This window comes from Camellia sinensis, chromosome 8, assembly GCF_055761805.1.
Source record: "Camellia sinensis isolate YWXY chromosome 8, ASM5576180v1, whole genome shotgun sequence".
NCBI classification, from domain to species: domain Eukaryota; kingdom Viridiplantae; phylum Streptophyta; class Magnoliopsida; order Ericales; family Theaceae; genus Camellia; species Camellia sinensis.
In genome coordinates, this window is record NC_138968.1 from 170,927,599 (window position 1) to 170,944,996 (window position 17,398).

The 17,398-nt window shown below is 35.5% G+C and overlaps 1 protein-coding gene and 1 long non-coding RNA gene across 7 annotated transcripts; both read left to right on the top strand.

The window, feature by feature from the left end:
• Nucleotides 1-744: 744 nt before the first annotated feature.
• LOC114295392 (uncharacterized) lies at nt 745-5,576 on the top strand. 2 transcript variants are annotated; one of them, XM_082884099.1, is made up of 4 exons: nt 745-1,149; nt 1,216-1,291; nt 3,169-3,310; nt 3,412-5,576. In XM_082884099.1, exons 1-3 carry the CDS (start codon nt 940-942, stop codon nt 3,201-3,203), a joined length of 321 nt encoding a protein of 106 aa, XP_082740225.1. In that variant the 5' UTR covers nt 745-939; the 3' UTR covers nt 3,204-3,310; nt 3,412-5,576. The 2 variants fall into 2 exon arrangements, with proteins under 2 accessions (XP_082740225.1, XP_082740226.1); XM_082884100.1 differs by having other exon boundaries at nt 3,454-5,576.
• A 10-nt stretch (nt 5,577-5,586) lies between these two features.
• LOC145797313 (uncharacterized) lies at nt 5,587-9,520 on the top strand. 5 transcript variants are annotated; one of them, XR_014338683.1, is made up of 5 exons: nt 5,587-5,654; nt 6,539-6,600; nt 7,522-7,724; nt 8,902-9,006; nt 9,261-9,520. It is a non-coding gene; the product is annotated as an uncharacterized LOC145797313 (long non-coding RNA). The 5 variants fall into 5 exon arrangements; XR_014338682.1 differs by lacking the exon at nt 5,587-5,654 and having other exon boundaries at nt 6,036-6,600; XR_014338680.1 differs by lacking the exons at nt 7,522-7,724; nt 9,261-9,520 and having other exon boundaries at nt 8,902-9,252.
• Nucleotides 9,521-17,398: the final 7,878 nt, after the last annotated feature.

Consider the following 17,398-nt stretch of genomic DNA (forward strand, 5'->3'; position numbering starts at 1 on the left):
TGTGTTTTTATTATAACTTTTGAAAGAATTTTAAATATTCTAGTTATTGAATTGTAAAATTAATGTGATCGTTGAATTAGATCACAAAAATGAACCCATCAAGCCCAAACACACTCTTTAAGTTGAGATGGTTAATTTGAGATAATTTAGAAAAGTGGTTAGATTATCAATTTCAATATGTTTAGTTTTATTTTCATAAACTAGTTTCAAATTCTTTTTCTAAAAAATTAAAAAAAAAATTGGGTGAAAAATTAAAAAATAATTATTATTTTTGTATAATTTTATCTTTTAGGTCATAAATAATTTTTAAAATTTTAAAAATATATTTTTGATTTTTATTACTCTCAAATTAATTTTAATTTTTTCAAAAAAAAACAAATCTAAAAATTGTTTCGGATATATATATTTTTTTAAGTGTGATCTGCCTTTCGTGAGGCAGTGGCAATTTCCCTCCCAAAATTCCACCCCTCCCCTCCCCTCCCCTCCCCTCCATTTTTTTTTTTTTTTTCCCCTCCATCATCAAATCTCCCCTCATCACTCTCTACGATTTCACTCTTGCACACCCTTCTCTCACAATTCATAGTTCTCTCTTCCTCATGATTTCACTCTTGATCACTGGGTTTGTGCCGTTTGCTGCTGCCGTGCGAGACAGTCAGTGCTTCACTCTGCCCCTATAGATTTGTTCCCTTTTTGCTTTGTATCTCTCTCTCTCTCTCTCTCTCTCTCAATTTCTTAAATTATAAATAGCTTTGATTTTTATTTTGTCCCTTTCCCAGACTATACAGTCAATTGGAGTGAAGCGTTGAGTAGTAAATTTAATTAATTCCCAGTGATCGAAACTTGACAACGACGACGAAGGTGTGCACGTTAAACCAGTAGAGAGAGAGAGAGACAGAGGAGCCGTGTTGTGCCCTGTATCTGGATGCGACTCGATCGGCGATGCCTAAGATGAAGCATCTGCTGCGAAAGCTTCACATCGGCGGTGGCTGCAACAACGGCAACCACCACCCGTCGCCGCCGCAGACGGCGGAAGTGACGCCGCCGTCGTCTTCTTCTTCGGCTTCGTTGGAATCGGCATTGATGAGAATCAGAGCGGTTGAGTCGGCGGAGAATTCGGTTGATTTCAATTTCTTTGAAGAGGAGTTTCAGGTACAACTTGCCCTAGCGATCAGTGTTTCCGACTACGATTCACGCTAAGATCCTGAAACGGTGCAGATCAAGGACGCCAAGCAGATTAGCTCAGGGTGTGTGCCCTCTGAAACCCTGACTGAGTCTCTCTCTTCGGTATTGGGTAATGCTTTAATTTTGTTTTTTACATTGCATATGGAAATCTTTTGTATGTGCTTTGGTTGCATTTATTGGCAAATTTGATAGAATTGCTTCAATATTCTTACTCCAGATCTGTGTTTTTTTGTTTATAGATATTAATGAGTCACATTTCAATTTTATATTTGATTCATAGCTTCAAATTGATTAGATTCTACTATAGTTATTTTTGTGTATATATGTACCAAGGTTTCAAATAATGGTGGCATTGATACGGTTTTGAGGTGTAACGGGCTTAGCATAACTGGTACGGCAACCAAAGCTGTGAAATTGCATTTGTTGAGGTTTAAAATGTCTTTTTAAGTGGATTTAGTACTAAATTTTATATGATTTTTAATGGTGTCGTAATGACCAGTTAGGGGTATTACATGAATTTATCTGTTTTAGAGAAATGAATCCAGATGTTGTCATTCTAATAATAATAAATCACTACTAAGGACAATTATGTGCAAAATACGATGATTATTTATTTATCATTTGATAAAGCGCATGTTGGGTAGTTGTTTATTAAGTTTGGTTAGTCACATAGTCATTCTATGCCAATTAATGGTGTAAATCTGAGTTTGGGGGTGAAGGAACTTATATTATGGAATTACTGCTGATGCTTTCATTTTGGAATAATTTGTGATATCTACAACTATACAAAAATGCATAGTTACTCAAACTATTAAATCTTAATGATAAAAACTGGATGGCACATGCTTGATTGAAACACATGGTTACACCTCTCTCCATGCGTGTGCATGCAACATATTACTCTCTTTTCTCCATGTTCAATTTCTATACCAATATTGATACTACATAAAGAACTCTGAATCTGGTATGCACTTACTAGTTCTTGTATTAAAGCTACTACAGGTTATTGTTGTTGTCTTCTTTAGCTTAATACACATGAATAACTGAAAGTCTGGAATTTTTATTTTTTAATCTTTCATAAAATTGCGGTGATTCTTTTTGATGGTGTGAAGTATAGTATATATATATATATATATATTTGGGCTCTAATTGAAGCTGATAACTCTGCGACATAGGTTTTGAGGCAATTTGATAAATGACATGACCCTTCATGTAGGTGTGATGTTTTGCAAAAGGATCAAGTCTTGGAGAATCATGTCCATTGTTAACATCATATAAATGCTCCTAATTAACATAGTGCAGTGTATATTTGATAATTTGACTTGCAGTCAATCCAAAGAGAAGGCAACAATAGATATGCACCAAATTCCATTCAAAAAAACAATAGAAGATTATATTCATATTACTCTAGGACATATCCTTACTAGTCAAATTATTGCTGCTAAAATTATTTGTTGGTCAATATAACCTCTAGCAAAATGAGTAATACAAGTGGGGCAGCAGTGAAGACAATGGTGAACAAATATTAAGTTTTGCTGTCTAGGCTTGATTATTCATATAAATGGAGAGATTGAAGAGATGTGTACCATAGAATTAAGGTTAAGAGATGGTCTAATTGGAGAAGGGATTCAGTTGTATTGTGTATTCAAGGTATACAACTGCAATTAAAATTTAATTTTTAGGAAAGAACCATTTTCTATTGGAGAGAATGTTGTGTAATCAATGATCACATAGGGCGAGCATGGTAGAAACTGAGATCTTTAGATTGATGTATGGGAAGGCAATAAAGGATAAAATTAGGAATTAGTGTTTTCTTAAGATTGTGCAAGTAGAATTCATTGGAGAGTGAGAGAAAACAAATTAAGATGGTTGGATAACATGCAGAAGAGATGATTGGTTGCATCATCTCTACCCTCTTTCTGATGTAGTTGATGCTACATCTACACATGTATTCCAAACCATTAATTTTGTTTATTTATCTGGCAGCCCTGATGATTAGGAGTGTTTCCTGGATTACTTAGGCTATTTGCTCGAGGATGACAGTAGCTGGTGTAATGGTGCTGATAGTGATCCAATTCATCCATCAAAATCTGTGGACTGCAAGCTTGCGCACTTGTCAGATGAAGTGGTGCACATTTTAATCCTTGCATTACATAAATTATTGTTTGGTACAGTTCTTTCCACAAAAGTTTATGCTGAATTTGATTTGTGTGACTTGGATGTGTGCAGTTTGGTTCTCATATATTAATTGCGCCAGCTTTTGTACAAAAGTTATTCGCAGAAGCCAGTACTGACTCTGCAAGATGTCCATACTTGGCAAATCTTGAGATTGAAAGGAGGAAATTCTTGTTTGGAAAGGGAGATGATGACAAACTAATCGAGGCTCTAATGCAATATTTTTTCAGGTATAGTACAACCTTTATGAATTTCTTACTTTTTTGGGCAAATTACATATACCTCCCTCGAGGTTTAGCAAAATTACAGATACCCCCTGAGGTTTGAGAAATTACAGATACCCTTGAAGGTTATATTTGCATAACAAATTAGGGGGCAAATTGTTATGAAAATATAAACCTCAGGGGGCAATTTGTTATGAAAATATAAACCTCAGGGGGGTATCTGTAATTTTTGAAATCTCAGGGGGTATCTGTAATTTAGATAAATCTCGAGGGAGGTATATGTAATTTTCCCTAATTTTTTTGATGAACTATGGGAAAATGCTATATCACATGGACTCAGGTACAAGTGTCGGGCTTGTGCCTAAGCATTAGACCACCCTAACTCTAAATATTAGTATATAGGGATATGTATCCAAACTCTATGTTACATGAACATGTCTTGAACATTTAAATATATTACATATTGTATAATATTTTGACTTAATATGATATTAATTATTTAGAAATGTATTTGAAATCAAATAGGAATTGGGATTCAGGGGAAAAAAGGGGATTTCTATCTCCTATCCACATGAGTGGCTATAAATTTATCTTTACTATCAAATGTAAGTATTTTCTTCTTCTAACATCATAAAAAATTAGACGATCCAAGCTTCTAATTTTTCGGAAGTTGGACATGTTACACTTGTGAAATTCAGCCGTAACAGGCAGTGACTGCCCATGCCACGTGTGTGTGTGAAGCCATTAGATCAATCATGGCAGTTACCAAGCTTATGGCAGTTACCAAGCTTGAAGCAGTGAGATTTGACAGGGTATTCTAGGCATAGAAAAACTCGTGACAAAGTTTCAAAGAGTTGTGCGCTTTATATAATAGTATAGATATGTATTTTTTTTTTTTTTTTTTTTGCAATTATAGTTTCAATAGTTTCATGATTCATACTATTGAATTTTATATATTAGTTATTCTTGTAAATTGTGGACGTTAAAAGTGACATAGATTACTTGTTTTTATATATTTATTATATGTCGTATATTTGAATATTATACATCAATTAGGCACCTCAATTAGGATTGTATATACTGGATTGATGAGACCTAAGAAAGTTTCATGTTTCGACAAATCTTGAACTTGCCTTGCCCCTTTTAAAACCTTGAGCTACATTACATTACTCTTGAAATCACTGGACTGATGAAAGCACACAAAGACAAAAATTGGTAGTTAGATTGTTCCAACAGAGTTTATTTATTTATTTATTTTGCTTGGAGACGGAGAGTTTATTAAATAGTGTAATTATGCACAGGTTGATCAGCATACTAGTTTCTTTTTTATCACCTTTTAGCCGAGTATTTATGCATGTGTACATTCTCTTTGCTTCTCTTCCTAGAATACTCGTTGTTGTGTGTTTTTCAGAATGCTTTCTAATAGAGAATTAGCTAGACACTCTAGAAGAAGAAAACAAGCCCATTTGACTGAGCTAGAAACACAGGTTTTGTCCTTTATCTTGTCCCTTGGGACCCAGGCTATAACACTCTGCACTTTCTCATCAAAGAATACAACACATGTATTTGCTGCATTAGATAAGCCAACTGTCATGTACAGTAGTAACAAGAAATTACTCTCCAACAATGTAAATTTGAAAGAGGTTAGTCATATGTGCCCTTTCAACTCTGCTGCTTTTCCGGACAAGTAAATTTGGTTCTCTCTCTTAATTTAAAGTTTTTTCCCCCTCATCATCGTCAATTGAAATGTTGGAACTTGATTCTTTTGTATTTTTGCTTAAACACACTTCTTGAATTGGAAAAGAAAAAATCTTTAATTGTTATTCTAGTCCATGCTTCTAAAGGTAATTATATGCCACTTCTTGGTAATTTTAGCTCAACAGTTTGTTGCTGTTCTCTGTTCTGGTGTATCTGCTATATATGCTGTTCTGCTCTGCTAATCTGGTGTATGTGTAATTATCTACTCTGTTTTAGGTTAGATTTGTTCAACAAAGATTGGATTCAACAAAGATTGGATTCTACTCTCATCTATTCATTTTAGGCCCTGATTCTTGAAATCAAGTGATTATTAAGGTAAATGTTTTTCTTTTATTTCATTAGCATAAGAAATATGAATGAAATTATGGAATTCAGAATGTTTGAATTGTTTAGTATATTTAAGTGCTTTACGGATTATAATTTTATAATTTTTATATTTTATAGTTTTGATTTTATTTTTTATTTGTATCTCATAATGCATGCTATCAACTTATTATGATATCTAACTTTTCGAGGGACTGCTCATATAACACCTAGCTTATTGATGAATTCAACCTTATATGTTACTTCTGTTAGATCGCCACTAATCCCAAAAGGTCAAGTTGTGTGGAAAGAGGCCCAACAATGCATATTGAGCTCTCCGACACCCTCGTCATGTGCAATCCCATCTTGCATGTGGAGATGAAAAGATCCTAACATGTGGAGAAGCAAAATGCCAACAAGGAAACAAATGCATATATAGAACTTGAACCTAAGACCTTTATTAACCTGTGGTTTGACACCTTATTAGACAAACACCAGTAGTCCAGAAAATTTAAGACCTTAGGAAAGGGGCCCAACAATCATTACTTTGCTCTCCAATACTGTCACTTGGATTTATCTTTGAAAATGAATTTTCAGTTAGCCTTGATGCATCACTGCAGTATGTACTAAGCATTGTAGTCTATCATGGTTACTTGCACTTTTTTACCCCTTTATGTCATTTTCAAGTATGGCTAGTCAGAGTGTTAATGTAAATCATGTATGATGTATCCACTTCCTACCGTGTCAATACTGTCATGTATGATGTATCCACTTCCTAAGTTTCGTGCTTCTTGGGCTACTCACTGTGGGGCTATAACGTAATATGTGATGGTATATTATGTTTGATGGTGAACTAATTATTTGTGTTGAGTATTTCTAATACCGTTGAATTACAGTTCCAGGTCTGAGATGTACGCCTTATAATGGACCGCAATTCAAGTCATTCCAAGAGAGTTGGGTAAGTTCAATTTTTCCTTCCATAGCCAAAAAATTATATCAATTTAATTTTTTATTATGCTATAACTATTTTAATTCTATCATTAGTGGAGGTTTGTCATCTCGTAATGAGGTCAAAGATAGAAGTCTACACTTCTTTTAACAACTAAGGCTGTTATCAACAAGTGAAGATGACAGAGCAAAAGGCACACTAATCATATTGAAAAAGTCTACATGCTAAATTGACAAGTAATTATGGGCTAACAAAATTGCAGTAAGGCCAAGTCCAATGCTTTGTAAGATAGATGATGACCCCCTGCCCTTCTCGTTCACCCTCCTCCCCCACACAATGTAAACTCGCCAAGTTGTTTTTTTTTGGTTTTGGGGATGGGCTTCATGAAATTGCATTGGTTAAAATTTGGTTTCGGTAATGGAGAAATGTTTTAAACATTGCGCAGCTATTAATGGATTTGTATTATTCTAGTGATTTTAAAATATTAAGGGTGAATATTGTGGAAAAAAACTGAAGGACATTTTTTTTTTTTGGTGAAGGATGGTATTTGCTTTGATGTCTCATATTTCATTTATTAGTGTAAGTTGTTTACTTTCCCTAGTGCTTCCACGCATTAATAGATATTTGATCAATAACAATTAGAGAGTGTTTGATTGTACGATTCGAGTTCATTAAATTGTATACTGCTGGTATATTCTATAAGTCATAATGGTCCATTCCATTTATTGCTTGTTGTATCCCCTGCAAGTTAGTGGGTTTGATGGTGTGGTTAATAATATATTCCCCACCCACCTCCAAAAAAGGAAAAAAAAATATGTTTAGACTGGGCAGTATCATTTGTTAATCTTATTATTGTATTCACTTTCACATCTAATCAATGTCCATTTCCTTTCTTAGTACCATCTAGATGCTAATGCAGCTTCTTTGCAGTTATATTGAATTTTTTGATGCAATGCCAGTCCCTATGGCAATAGCACTCTCTAGCCAGCCTCTTCTTGGTTAGCCAGTAATGGTTAAACCATCAGAAGCTGAAAAAAATCTGGTTCAGTCTACTACAGCCACAGCTGGCGCTGTAGGTGGGCTCATAGGCCCCTATTTGGGGGAGCTAGAAGAGTATGTTCCTTTCTATTGAGGTAAGAAACATCTTCTATTCCTTTCTTATGCTTTTTCTTATACATGGCTGTGTTGCTGCAACATTGTGTCCTTGCTGCCCAGGTGAAGAAACCACACTGGTTGTCTTACCCATGTGCTGCCACTGTCCATGTGACATGACCATAAAGAAAGGATTGGTTTTCCCTCAGCTGATGATTTTTCTTTAGTTTTTCATGTATGAATGTCTAAGTTGATTGGTTTACTTTTTGGGTTGAAAATTTTGCCCTAAATCTGGATGCTTTTAACATAATGCATCTGACCTTTCTCAATGATAAAAGTGTTTTTTTTTTTTCTTTTCTTTTCTTCTTCTTCTTCTTCTTCTTCTTCTTCTTCTTCTTCTTTTTTTTTTTTTTTAACCTTTTCTGAATCCCAGATTAGGAACAAAAAGCGGACCTTGGAAATTGGTTTGGTCGGAGATAGAGTAGGAAAATGCCTGAACTCGTGCATAAGTTCCGAGTTCTATATTTTCCCCCTCTGTGTATAATGATGAATTCAAACATAATTTCATGATGGGGTAACTGTTTATGCTATGGAGATTCACAAGTACATAAAAGAAAATTATCTTATTTTGAAGTAAAATATGGCTTGATTCCATTAGTTCTAAAATTTCATGTTTATGTGCATTGGCAGAACATATTTTGCAAGGCTCTTGGAGATTTGATGTTGTTAGTTAGAATATATATTCCAATAATGTTGTCATACATTACAACACAAGTTCATCATAGAACTTTGGCAACATCACTCTCCTCAAAACAATTTTTGCATCCCAGGGATTGAGTGTTAAAGACCTTGTTGTTCTTTTAGTTGTAGTAATTTGTCTACTTGGATGATTGTTAACTTGTTGTGCTTGCTGGTATGGCTCATTTGAGAGTTGTGTTGTTGTGTGTTTGGGAGACTTACCACTCACTTACGATGGTTGTTTTATGCTTCAAATGGTTTCATATATTTTTTTTACTAACTTGGTAATACAAAGGCAAAGCAGTGAAACATTTCAGATATTGAAATTGAACTTTTATTAGACTTTATGCAACTAGGATTAGATTGAGAAGATTTGTCAGTGAGAGTCCTAACTGTTGATTGGCTTTGATTTTGCTGTTTCTGCAATATTAACCTGGCGCTTCTCTTTTCTCTTTTTTCTTTTTTGCCCCTTGCAAATAGCGTGAAGATGTAGCTTATAATTCTGACTACGGAACCCCCATCCACACTCATTGATCTTCTTCCTTTCTCCAGTGGTGATGATAACTCAGCTTTAGCACCTGAGCGGTAAGCTATTACACATTAATGGGATGCACCTTGGGAGGGACCAATATAAGTTGTATGAACTTACGACACATTAATGGGATGCACCATTTGTGAATTAGCCTTAAAATTAATTTTTTGTTCTCATAATCTCAAAAAAAGTCTGTTACAGGGATAAATTGTATAATTGATCTAATTGTAAATTGATGAGTTACTAATGTTTTTAATCTTTTGTATAATTGATTAATTACTAAAACTTTTAATTTATTTTTTTGCAGATTGGATTAGAGTGGCATTTTTGACGTGCAATAATGATGTAATTTGCTTGAATGTTCATTTTTGTTTGATAAGGATACACATACTTTTTGGAGTTGCACTAGTTATTGTTGGATTTTTGGTGGAATTGAACAAGTTATAACTTTTGGATATTTTGTGGATATTTCACTATTTTATTGTATTAGGATGAAATTATTTGTAATGATGAATGGATATCTTCATTTTGTTAATTCGTAAATGTGTTGATAACAGGTTAGGTTAAGTTGTGATGGAATTGTTATATTCAACAGGTTTCAACATAAACAGGGTCATATTTGTTGAACTAAAATTTAGATTTTGATAAAATAGGTATATAATGTGGAAAAAAATATTATGGAATTATTGACAAAATTTTTCATCCCTAAAGAAGGTTTTTTTTTGTCTCTTATTTAGCTTAGGTGGATGATTAATTTTGTCATGAATTCTTTATTTCGTCGCTAAATGAATTTGTCGTGACAAAAAATATTGTCACATTTTGTCACTATTACCCTCAATGTGTGACGAATTTTTTTTGACATTATTTCATTATTTTTAATGACGAATTTATTTTTGTCTCTATTGGTAGCTTCTTTGACAAAAAATTTTCGTCTTCGTTTATATTAAACGTGACAAAATTATTTTGTGTCCATTTCTTATTTTTATGACAAAATACTTTTGTCTCTAATTTCTCTTTAAATTACAAAATATTTTGTCGCTAATTACTTCCAAGTATGTTCCCAACGGAATGTATTGGAGACAAAAAAATTCGTCACAAATTTATCATTTTTAATGATGAATTTGTTTTTGTCTCTATTGGTAGCTTCTTTGACAAATTTTTTTTTGTCTTCGTTTATATTAAACGTGACAAAATTATTTCATCTCTATTTCTTATATTTATGACAAAATACTTTTGTCTCTAATTTATTCCTTTAATGACAAAATATTTTGTCGCTAATTACTTACAAGTATGTTCCCAACAGAGTGTATTGGAGACAAAAAAATTTGTCACAAATTTTTCATTTTTAATGATGAATTTGTTTTTGTCTCTATTGGTAGCTTCTTTGACAAAAAATTTTCGCCTTCATTTATATTAAACGTGAGAAAATTATTTCGTCTCTATTTCTTATATTTATGACGAAATACTTTTGTCTCTAATTTCTCCTTTAATGACAATATTTTGTCGCTAATTACTTACAAGTATGTTCCCAACAAAGTGTATTGGAGACAAAAAAATTCGTCATAAATTTATCATTTTCAATGACGAATTTTTTTTTCGTCTCTAAGACCCTTTAGCGACGACCCTTTGGCGACAAAACGGGTGACGAAAAATGTTCGTCGTAATTACTTTGGGTGACAAAATATATACATTTTGGGACAAATTTGTTTCGTCTTTAAATCCCAAATTTGTTGTAGTGATTATACCACATCATCAATTGATACATTAGTTAGTGTACTAATTGGTGCATATAACATTATTCTTTTGATAATAACTAATTGACGGAAGATTAATTTCATAGTTCCAATTGGTCCAACATAAAAGTTGATAGCATTTAAGAAGTTTTGAATATGAGACTTAAAGAGTAGCAAAATCCTAAATTCCAAACTTACACCACGAGGCCAACTTCTAAGGTTTAGATTTAAAGTTTAGATTATAATTATTTAAAACATTTAAAATTTTTATTTTCATTCTGTACCTTTCTAATTCTAAACCTACATTGATCCTCTTCCACACCTTTTTTTTTTTTTTTACTCACTACTGGTCAATGACTTTTTTTTTTTTTACTTGAACAAATCTAACAACTCACACCATCCCCCCACCCCCCGAGTCCGGATCATCAGCTGCACTTCTCTGTGGCCCTTCCTGCTGCCCTCTCTAAAACAACGTCGTTTTGTCTAAAATGACGTCGTTTTATTTAGTGTTATTATTATTTTTTTTTCTCCAAAATTTGACTGTTGCCCACCCTCTCTCCAGACGTCTCCTTCTCTCCAACATCTCCTTTTCTCTCTCTCTACAAATTTGTCTGCAATTTCTTTTGTGGGTATTGTTCTCCAACATCTCCTTTTCTCATCTGGGTTTTCCTCCTCAAATCCCTCATAAACCCATCAATCACTTAAGAAAACAAGTGAAAATTAACACACACACACACACAAAAATAAAATAAAATAACCATTCAAACACCCACACACGCACAGAACACACAATCAAAAAAAAAAAAAAGTTGGAGATTTTTAATGATGTATATATATACAAACAAAAGCAAAGAACAAAACTTAAGAAAACAAGTGAAAATTAACAAAAAAAAAAAAAAACCATTCGAACACCCACACACACCGAACACACATTCATAAAAAAAGAAGAAGAAAAAATTGGCGATTTTAATGATATATATATATATACAAACAAAAGCAAAGAACAACAGTCAAAAAATTTTCCTCTCCTATTTGAATTTGGATCTCAAATCTTTCATAGACATTTTGAAACTTTGCTTTTCTTCATAAATCCATCTTTTTGCATTTCAGATCTAGGTTGAAACCGGGGGGAAAATCAACGAGAGAGAGAGAGAGAGAGAGAGAGAGAGAGAGAGAGAGAGAGAGAGAGAGGGGCTCGCGGCTATGGAGGTGGCGATGGTGGGTTACGGCGGCGATGGCGGGTAGCTGGTGGCGCCGTGAGTGAAGGGAGGCCAGAGGTTGTCGCTTGTGGTATGCCATTTTTTCTTCTTCTCCGCTTTCTTTTGCTCTATGCTTGAATCTTCTTCCCCTTTTTCTCTTCTTTGGTTCTTTGTGTGTGTGTGCTTTGTTTCTTTTTTTTTTTGTGAAAATTTGCCCCAAAACGACGTCGTTTTGGGGCACTGCAAGGACCACCGCAAGAGAACGCGGCTGGGGATCCGAACTCCCCCCATCTCTCTCTTTTTTTTTTTTACTTATTACTGGTTAATGAATTTTTTTTTTTTTTTTTACTTGAACAAATCTAACAACTCATTGGGAGTGAATTTTTTCTTTTAATTTTTTTTTATATATCTTAATTAGTTGTCCAAACAATATTATGATGTTCGGTGAACAAAATAATTGGGATAAGTTTTTGGTGATAAGTAGAATCACAAAAATCACTTCCTTATTGGAATCTAAATAGCTCACATTTTTTAATCATAAAAAAATTAAAAATTAAAAATTAAAAATTCTATAGGCTTGCAAATTTAGGGGTAACAATATTATTCATAGATCAATTTAAGGGTAATATTTTTAGAACTTTTAAGCATTTTCCTAAAAGAAAAAAAAATCATTCAATGCTCCTGGAATGAATTTAGGTGGTGCTCCAAATGAGGAATTATTGGTCTAAATCATGAGATCCACCACATATATGAGATAAAGTGGTAAATGTCAACCTGTAAATGAAATAGAGTATTGCTTCGGGAGTATTGAAAGTGTTAAATGTCAACCTATAAATAGAATAGAGTAATGCTTCAGGAGTATTGAATAATTTCTCGGTTACTAAACAATGGCTAAAGCCATTTTGACATCATGTTAATTCTTGACTCAATTATGTGTAAGAAAGATGATTAATTAATGATTAGAGAAAATATATGAAAGAAAATTATCTTATATATTCAAATTAATTATCACATCATTAGATTTTATAGCGATCCCGGGTTTACCCTTGTTGTACAGTGATCCGGACATGTGTCCGTGGATGTTGGTAGTTGTTTATTATCTTGTTTGCATCCTTTTTACTTTGCATATTGAGTTATGGGATGTGTTGGGCAGGTTTGTTACAGGTTGGTTGTGTTTGGGAGCCTAGTGTTGCTGCCCAGATTTTTGGACCTTCGCTCGAGCGAGGAGTTGGTCGCTCGAGCGAGAGTGAGGTTCGTGTCTGGTGGGTCGAGCCAGGGTGGCTTCGCTCGAGCGAGTGTTGCGTCTGGTTCTAGACCTGAGAGTTGCCTTTCTTGGCTCGAGCGAGCTTCCTTCGCTCGAGCGGTCTGGGTTTTTCTTCGCTCGATCGAGAACATCTTGGCTCGAGCGAGAGTTTCTGTGTCTGGTCGCTCGAGCGACCAAGGCTTCGCTCGAGCGAGCGTGTTTTATATCAACGGACAGTAGCGTTTTTGAACATCACTTTTTCAGTTTCTTTTTCTTTCAAACCCTAGATCCGAGACCCTCTCTCTCTAAACTTACACTCTCTCTAAGATTTGATCTCCCTAGAGTGTGAATCTAGCCTAGGGCTTTTGTTAAAAAGATAGAGGGCGTTGAGAGCTTTGATTTAATCTGAAAAAGTTTGGATTTGGAACACGTTGATCTTCGAGTCTTCATCTCCTTTTTGGCTTAAACTTCGAGGTAGGGATATCCTACTCCTCTCTATGGATTTTGTCTTTAAATTTTGGTATTTTGAGATGTTGGGCTTGGCTTGGTAATTTTGTGAAAATTTGGGGCTTTTGTGTAATTTTACAAAAGTTGGGGTTTTATTCATAATAAACCTAGATGCATGTTTGGCATGGAGAAATGGAATTGATGTTAAATCATTGATGAAAATGGGACCTAAGGGTTGAAATGGTAATTATGGATAACAACCTAATTACATTGTTTAATTAATTGGGATAATTAATTGTGAGAAATCAAGAAATGAAATGTTGATTGAATATCCATTGTGCATTTATTTTCTGTTTAGAAATAACTGCTTTGGGCTATCGGTGGAGGATAGTCGTGATTGTTGTAGACAATGCATGATGATTAGGCAAACTGAAACTAATCAATGAAATGTGTCATGGAACTTGACGGTTGATAGAATACATTAACTGTATGTATTGGGTGATTGTATATAGAACCAATGTGTTTATATACGTTATGTGTAGAGGAGGAGATAGGGGATGTACTCCGCGGTTTAGGGGAAGATAGGGGATGTACCTCTAAACCGGATAGTGTTGGGAGAAGATAGGGGATGAACTCCGTAGACACAGCTCATATGCTTGTCTAGAGAAGTGAAGATAGAGCTATTATGCTTATCTTAGTAAAGTGTGGATACAGCTTATATGCTTATCTGTGAATGTGGGATATTGTTGTTATACATATCTGTTGAGAATGTGGATATAGCTTTTATGCTTATCTGAATGTGGGATATAGTTTTTATACATATCTGTGGAAATGATGATAGAGCTAGCATGCTTATCTGTTGAAAAAGGGAAAATGAAAGGTAACTTAGACTCATAAGTTGTATGACATAAATGTGTAATTTATGTGAATGTATCTGTGTTGGCCATCTATCAATTGCTAATCTTTTAGTCATTGTTCATGGTTGGTTTAGTGTATTTCTACTGGGCTGTGGCTCACCCTATATGGGAATATCATTTTCAGGTACAGGTAGCATGCCACCTCCAAGGACATAGCTTGGGAGGCTAGAGGCGGACATACTTTTGTCGCTTAACTTTTGATGTATTACATGTAACTTCAAGCCAAGGGCTTAATGTGTAAACGAGTTAGTACTCTTTTGTTGTAACCAAGTGTTAACTTGGAAAGCTGTAAGCCTGTAAGGCATTTTGCTTTTATTGTTAACATGTAATACTTATGTAATGGAACTCTAATGAATAAAAGAATGTGTTAGTTTATATGCAAATACATGTCTTATCTGATGGGTTTAATGTTGTTATTTTGAGGGCGTTACAGATTTGAAAAGTAAGTCTAATTTTTAGGCTTGAATAAGAAATGAGTTTGAACTTGACTCTTCGAAGTTATTGGGAATAATGCAAATGCAAAAGATAATGAAGGATTAACACATAACTCAAAAAATGAGTACCTAACTCAAAAACTAATTAGAAAGAATCTTTAATTAGACAACCTTACTCATGCATGTTACAAAGTTTTAGGCCGTCATCATAATGGGCTAAACAAGTTTGGGGGAATTTTAAAATAGTGGGATAGACCAAAAAAAAAAAATTATAAAAACATGTGAAGTGCAAGTGAAAGGTTGCGGGTGCAAGTGTGATTTGCACCTCTCTATGTTTGTGTAACGAGGCGTTTGCAGTGTGTACTGGGTGTTTCTGGTTTCAGAGTCCTTTCTCTCCTCTCTAGGGATCGGGTTTTTGGTTCTGGAGTCTTGTTGGGTGGCTAGGGAATCTTCGGCATTCATGTATTTTTGGGCTTTAGAGAGGAGGGTTACCATGGAGGTTGGGGGATTTTTGGAGAGGGAGAAGAGGAAATCGAAGGATCGTAGACCGGCCATGAAAGCCGTGAGAATGACCTTGTCATCATTTTCTGCCACCTGTAAGGCCTCAGTGTTGAAACGGGTGACGAAGTTGCGCAGTGACTCCCCCTCCGTCTGTCGGATGTTGAGGAGTTGAGTCGCCGGACGCCGCTGGCACTAGGTACCAATGAAGTGGCTGAGAAAGGAGTCGCTTAGGTGCTGGAAAGTAGAGACATAGTCTGTCGGCAGCTGACTAAACCACAGTCGGGCAGACTCCTTAAGTGTTACGGGGAAAGCCCGACACATGATCTTGTAAGGGAATGCATAGAGGACCATGAGGGTCCTGTAAGTCTCCAAGTGGTCGACTGGGTCCGTTGTACCGTCGAAAGAGTCGATCGAGGGCATTTTGAACTTAGGAGGTAGGGGTTTGTCCGTAATGGATGAAACAAATGGTGAGTTAGTAGTGGCAGACGGTTTGCTCTGTATGTTCTGCATGACCCCATGCAGTTGGAGTTTCATGGCTCGGAGTTCTGCATCCCAAAGCGGAGCGTTGTCACCACCGGAATGTAACGGAGGTTGGACACTACTGGCCTCTCCCTCGGGGGCAAGTTCTTGGACCGATGGATGTGGGGCTCAAGGTGGCGGGTTCATGTCTTAAGGGGGAGTTGTAAGCCCTCCAAGTTGGATGGGTGAGATTGTTGGATGGGATGGCTCGGGGCTCGTTCTTGGCTAGGTGGGACGTTTTGAGGTGGCGGAGGAGGTATAGAGAGGTCTTTTTGAAATAAAGTATTGATCAAGGCTTGGTTTTGCTCGGCTAGGTGGTTGATGCTGTTGGTGAGTTCTGTGAAATACTGTGGTGGGTTATTTGGGTTAGGAGGGTCGGCTTGGGGGTCGGTAACGTTATGTTGAGAAGCCATGGATCTAGTTGTGACCATCCACCTTTGCGGGTGGCAGGTAGGGATTATCGGGAGTGGGTCTCTGGCGACAATGAGCATAGTTGCTGCACAGAGCAAAAAGGGTTCCTACAGACGGCGCCAACTGATACTGCTATCGTTATTGGATACTCCAAACGGAACGGGTTTGGATGATCCATGTTTCTCAAGCCGTTTTCCGAGGGATGAACCCAAAGTGAATATCTGCAAAAGAGTTCAACGGGGAACGGGGAGTCCCCCAGCGAACTCTCCGACGAGCAAATTAGAAAGGTGAAGGTGATCAAAACTGTAGGAAAGAGATGGAGATAGATCACTTAACCTTTTTTGTCTTAGAAACCTGTTTATATCATTCGCTCATCATTCCTTCGCCTGCCCCGACCTGTCACGTTGGCCAAAAGCCTACGCTTTGGCTCGTCTTGTTCATGATGAAGTCGTTCTCCCCCGACGTGAAGGGGTTACTGCATTAAATGCTGAAGTGAAACTCATTAATGGTTGATGTATGGTGTAATAACTTTGCAGGATCTTTGTCTGCTTATGTGGTTGGTTCTTCTCTTGACAGGTGTCCTGATGCCATTGGTCCAGGGTGTAACGTTGGGTCTCAGCAATGCTGGGCTTAAGTGTTTGAACTATGTATGGGGCCCTAAGTGGTGGGTCAACAATCTTTGTAGGCCCACCTACGTCACATATATTGTCAAAAAAATATTTTATTTATTTTATAATAATTATAAACTAATAATTAAATATAAATATATAAAAAATATTTGATGAAAAATATCAAGTATATATTCCACACTCTTATCCAAATGTTAATTGTAATCTTTGTTAAGTAGCTACTAGGAAAAAAATAAAAATAATACCTTCAAAAATATCCAAAAAAATATAAATTCAGGGAATTTTTTTTTAAGGTCCATAATATTTTTTTAAGATAAAAAATATAAAATATTTTCATAGTAGTTAAGATTCTACAACATTTTCATAAAAAAAAATCGACTCAGAGAAATCTAGCTCGCCGACACGGAGAAAT

Bases quoted from the DNA above. Each gene is read 5' to 3' on its own strand.
- LOC114295392 (XM_082884099.1), top strand. From the start codon at position 940: ATGCCTAAGATGAAGCATCTGCTGCGAAAGCTTCACATCGGCGGTGGC. The intron at 1,150-1,215 runs GTACAACTTGCC...GAAACGGTGCAG, and splicing joins TCTTTGAAGAGGAGTTTCAG to ATCAAGGACGCCAAGCAGAT. The intron at 1,292-3,168 runs GTAATGCTTTAA...TTTATCTGGCAG, and splicing joins GTCTCTCTCTTCGGTATTGG to CCCTGATGATTAGGAGTGTT.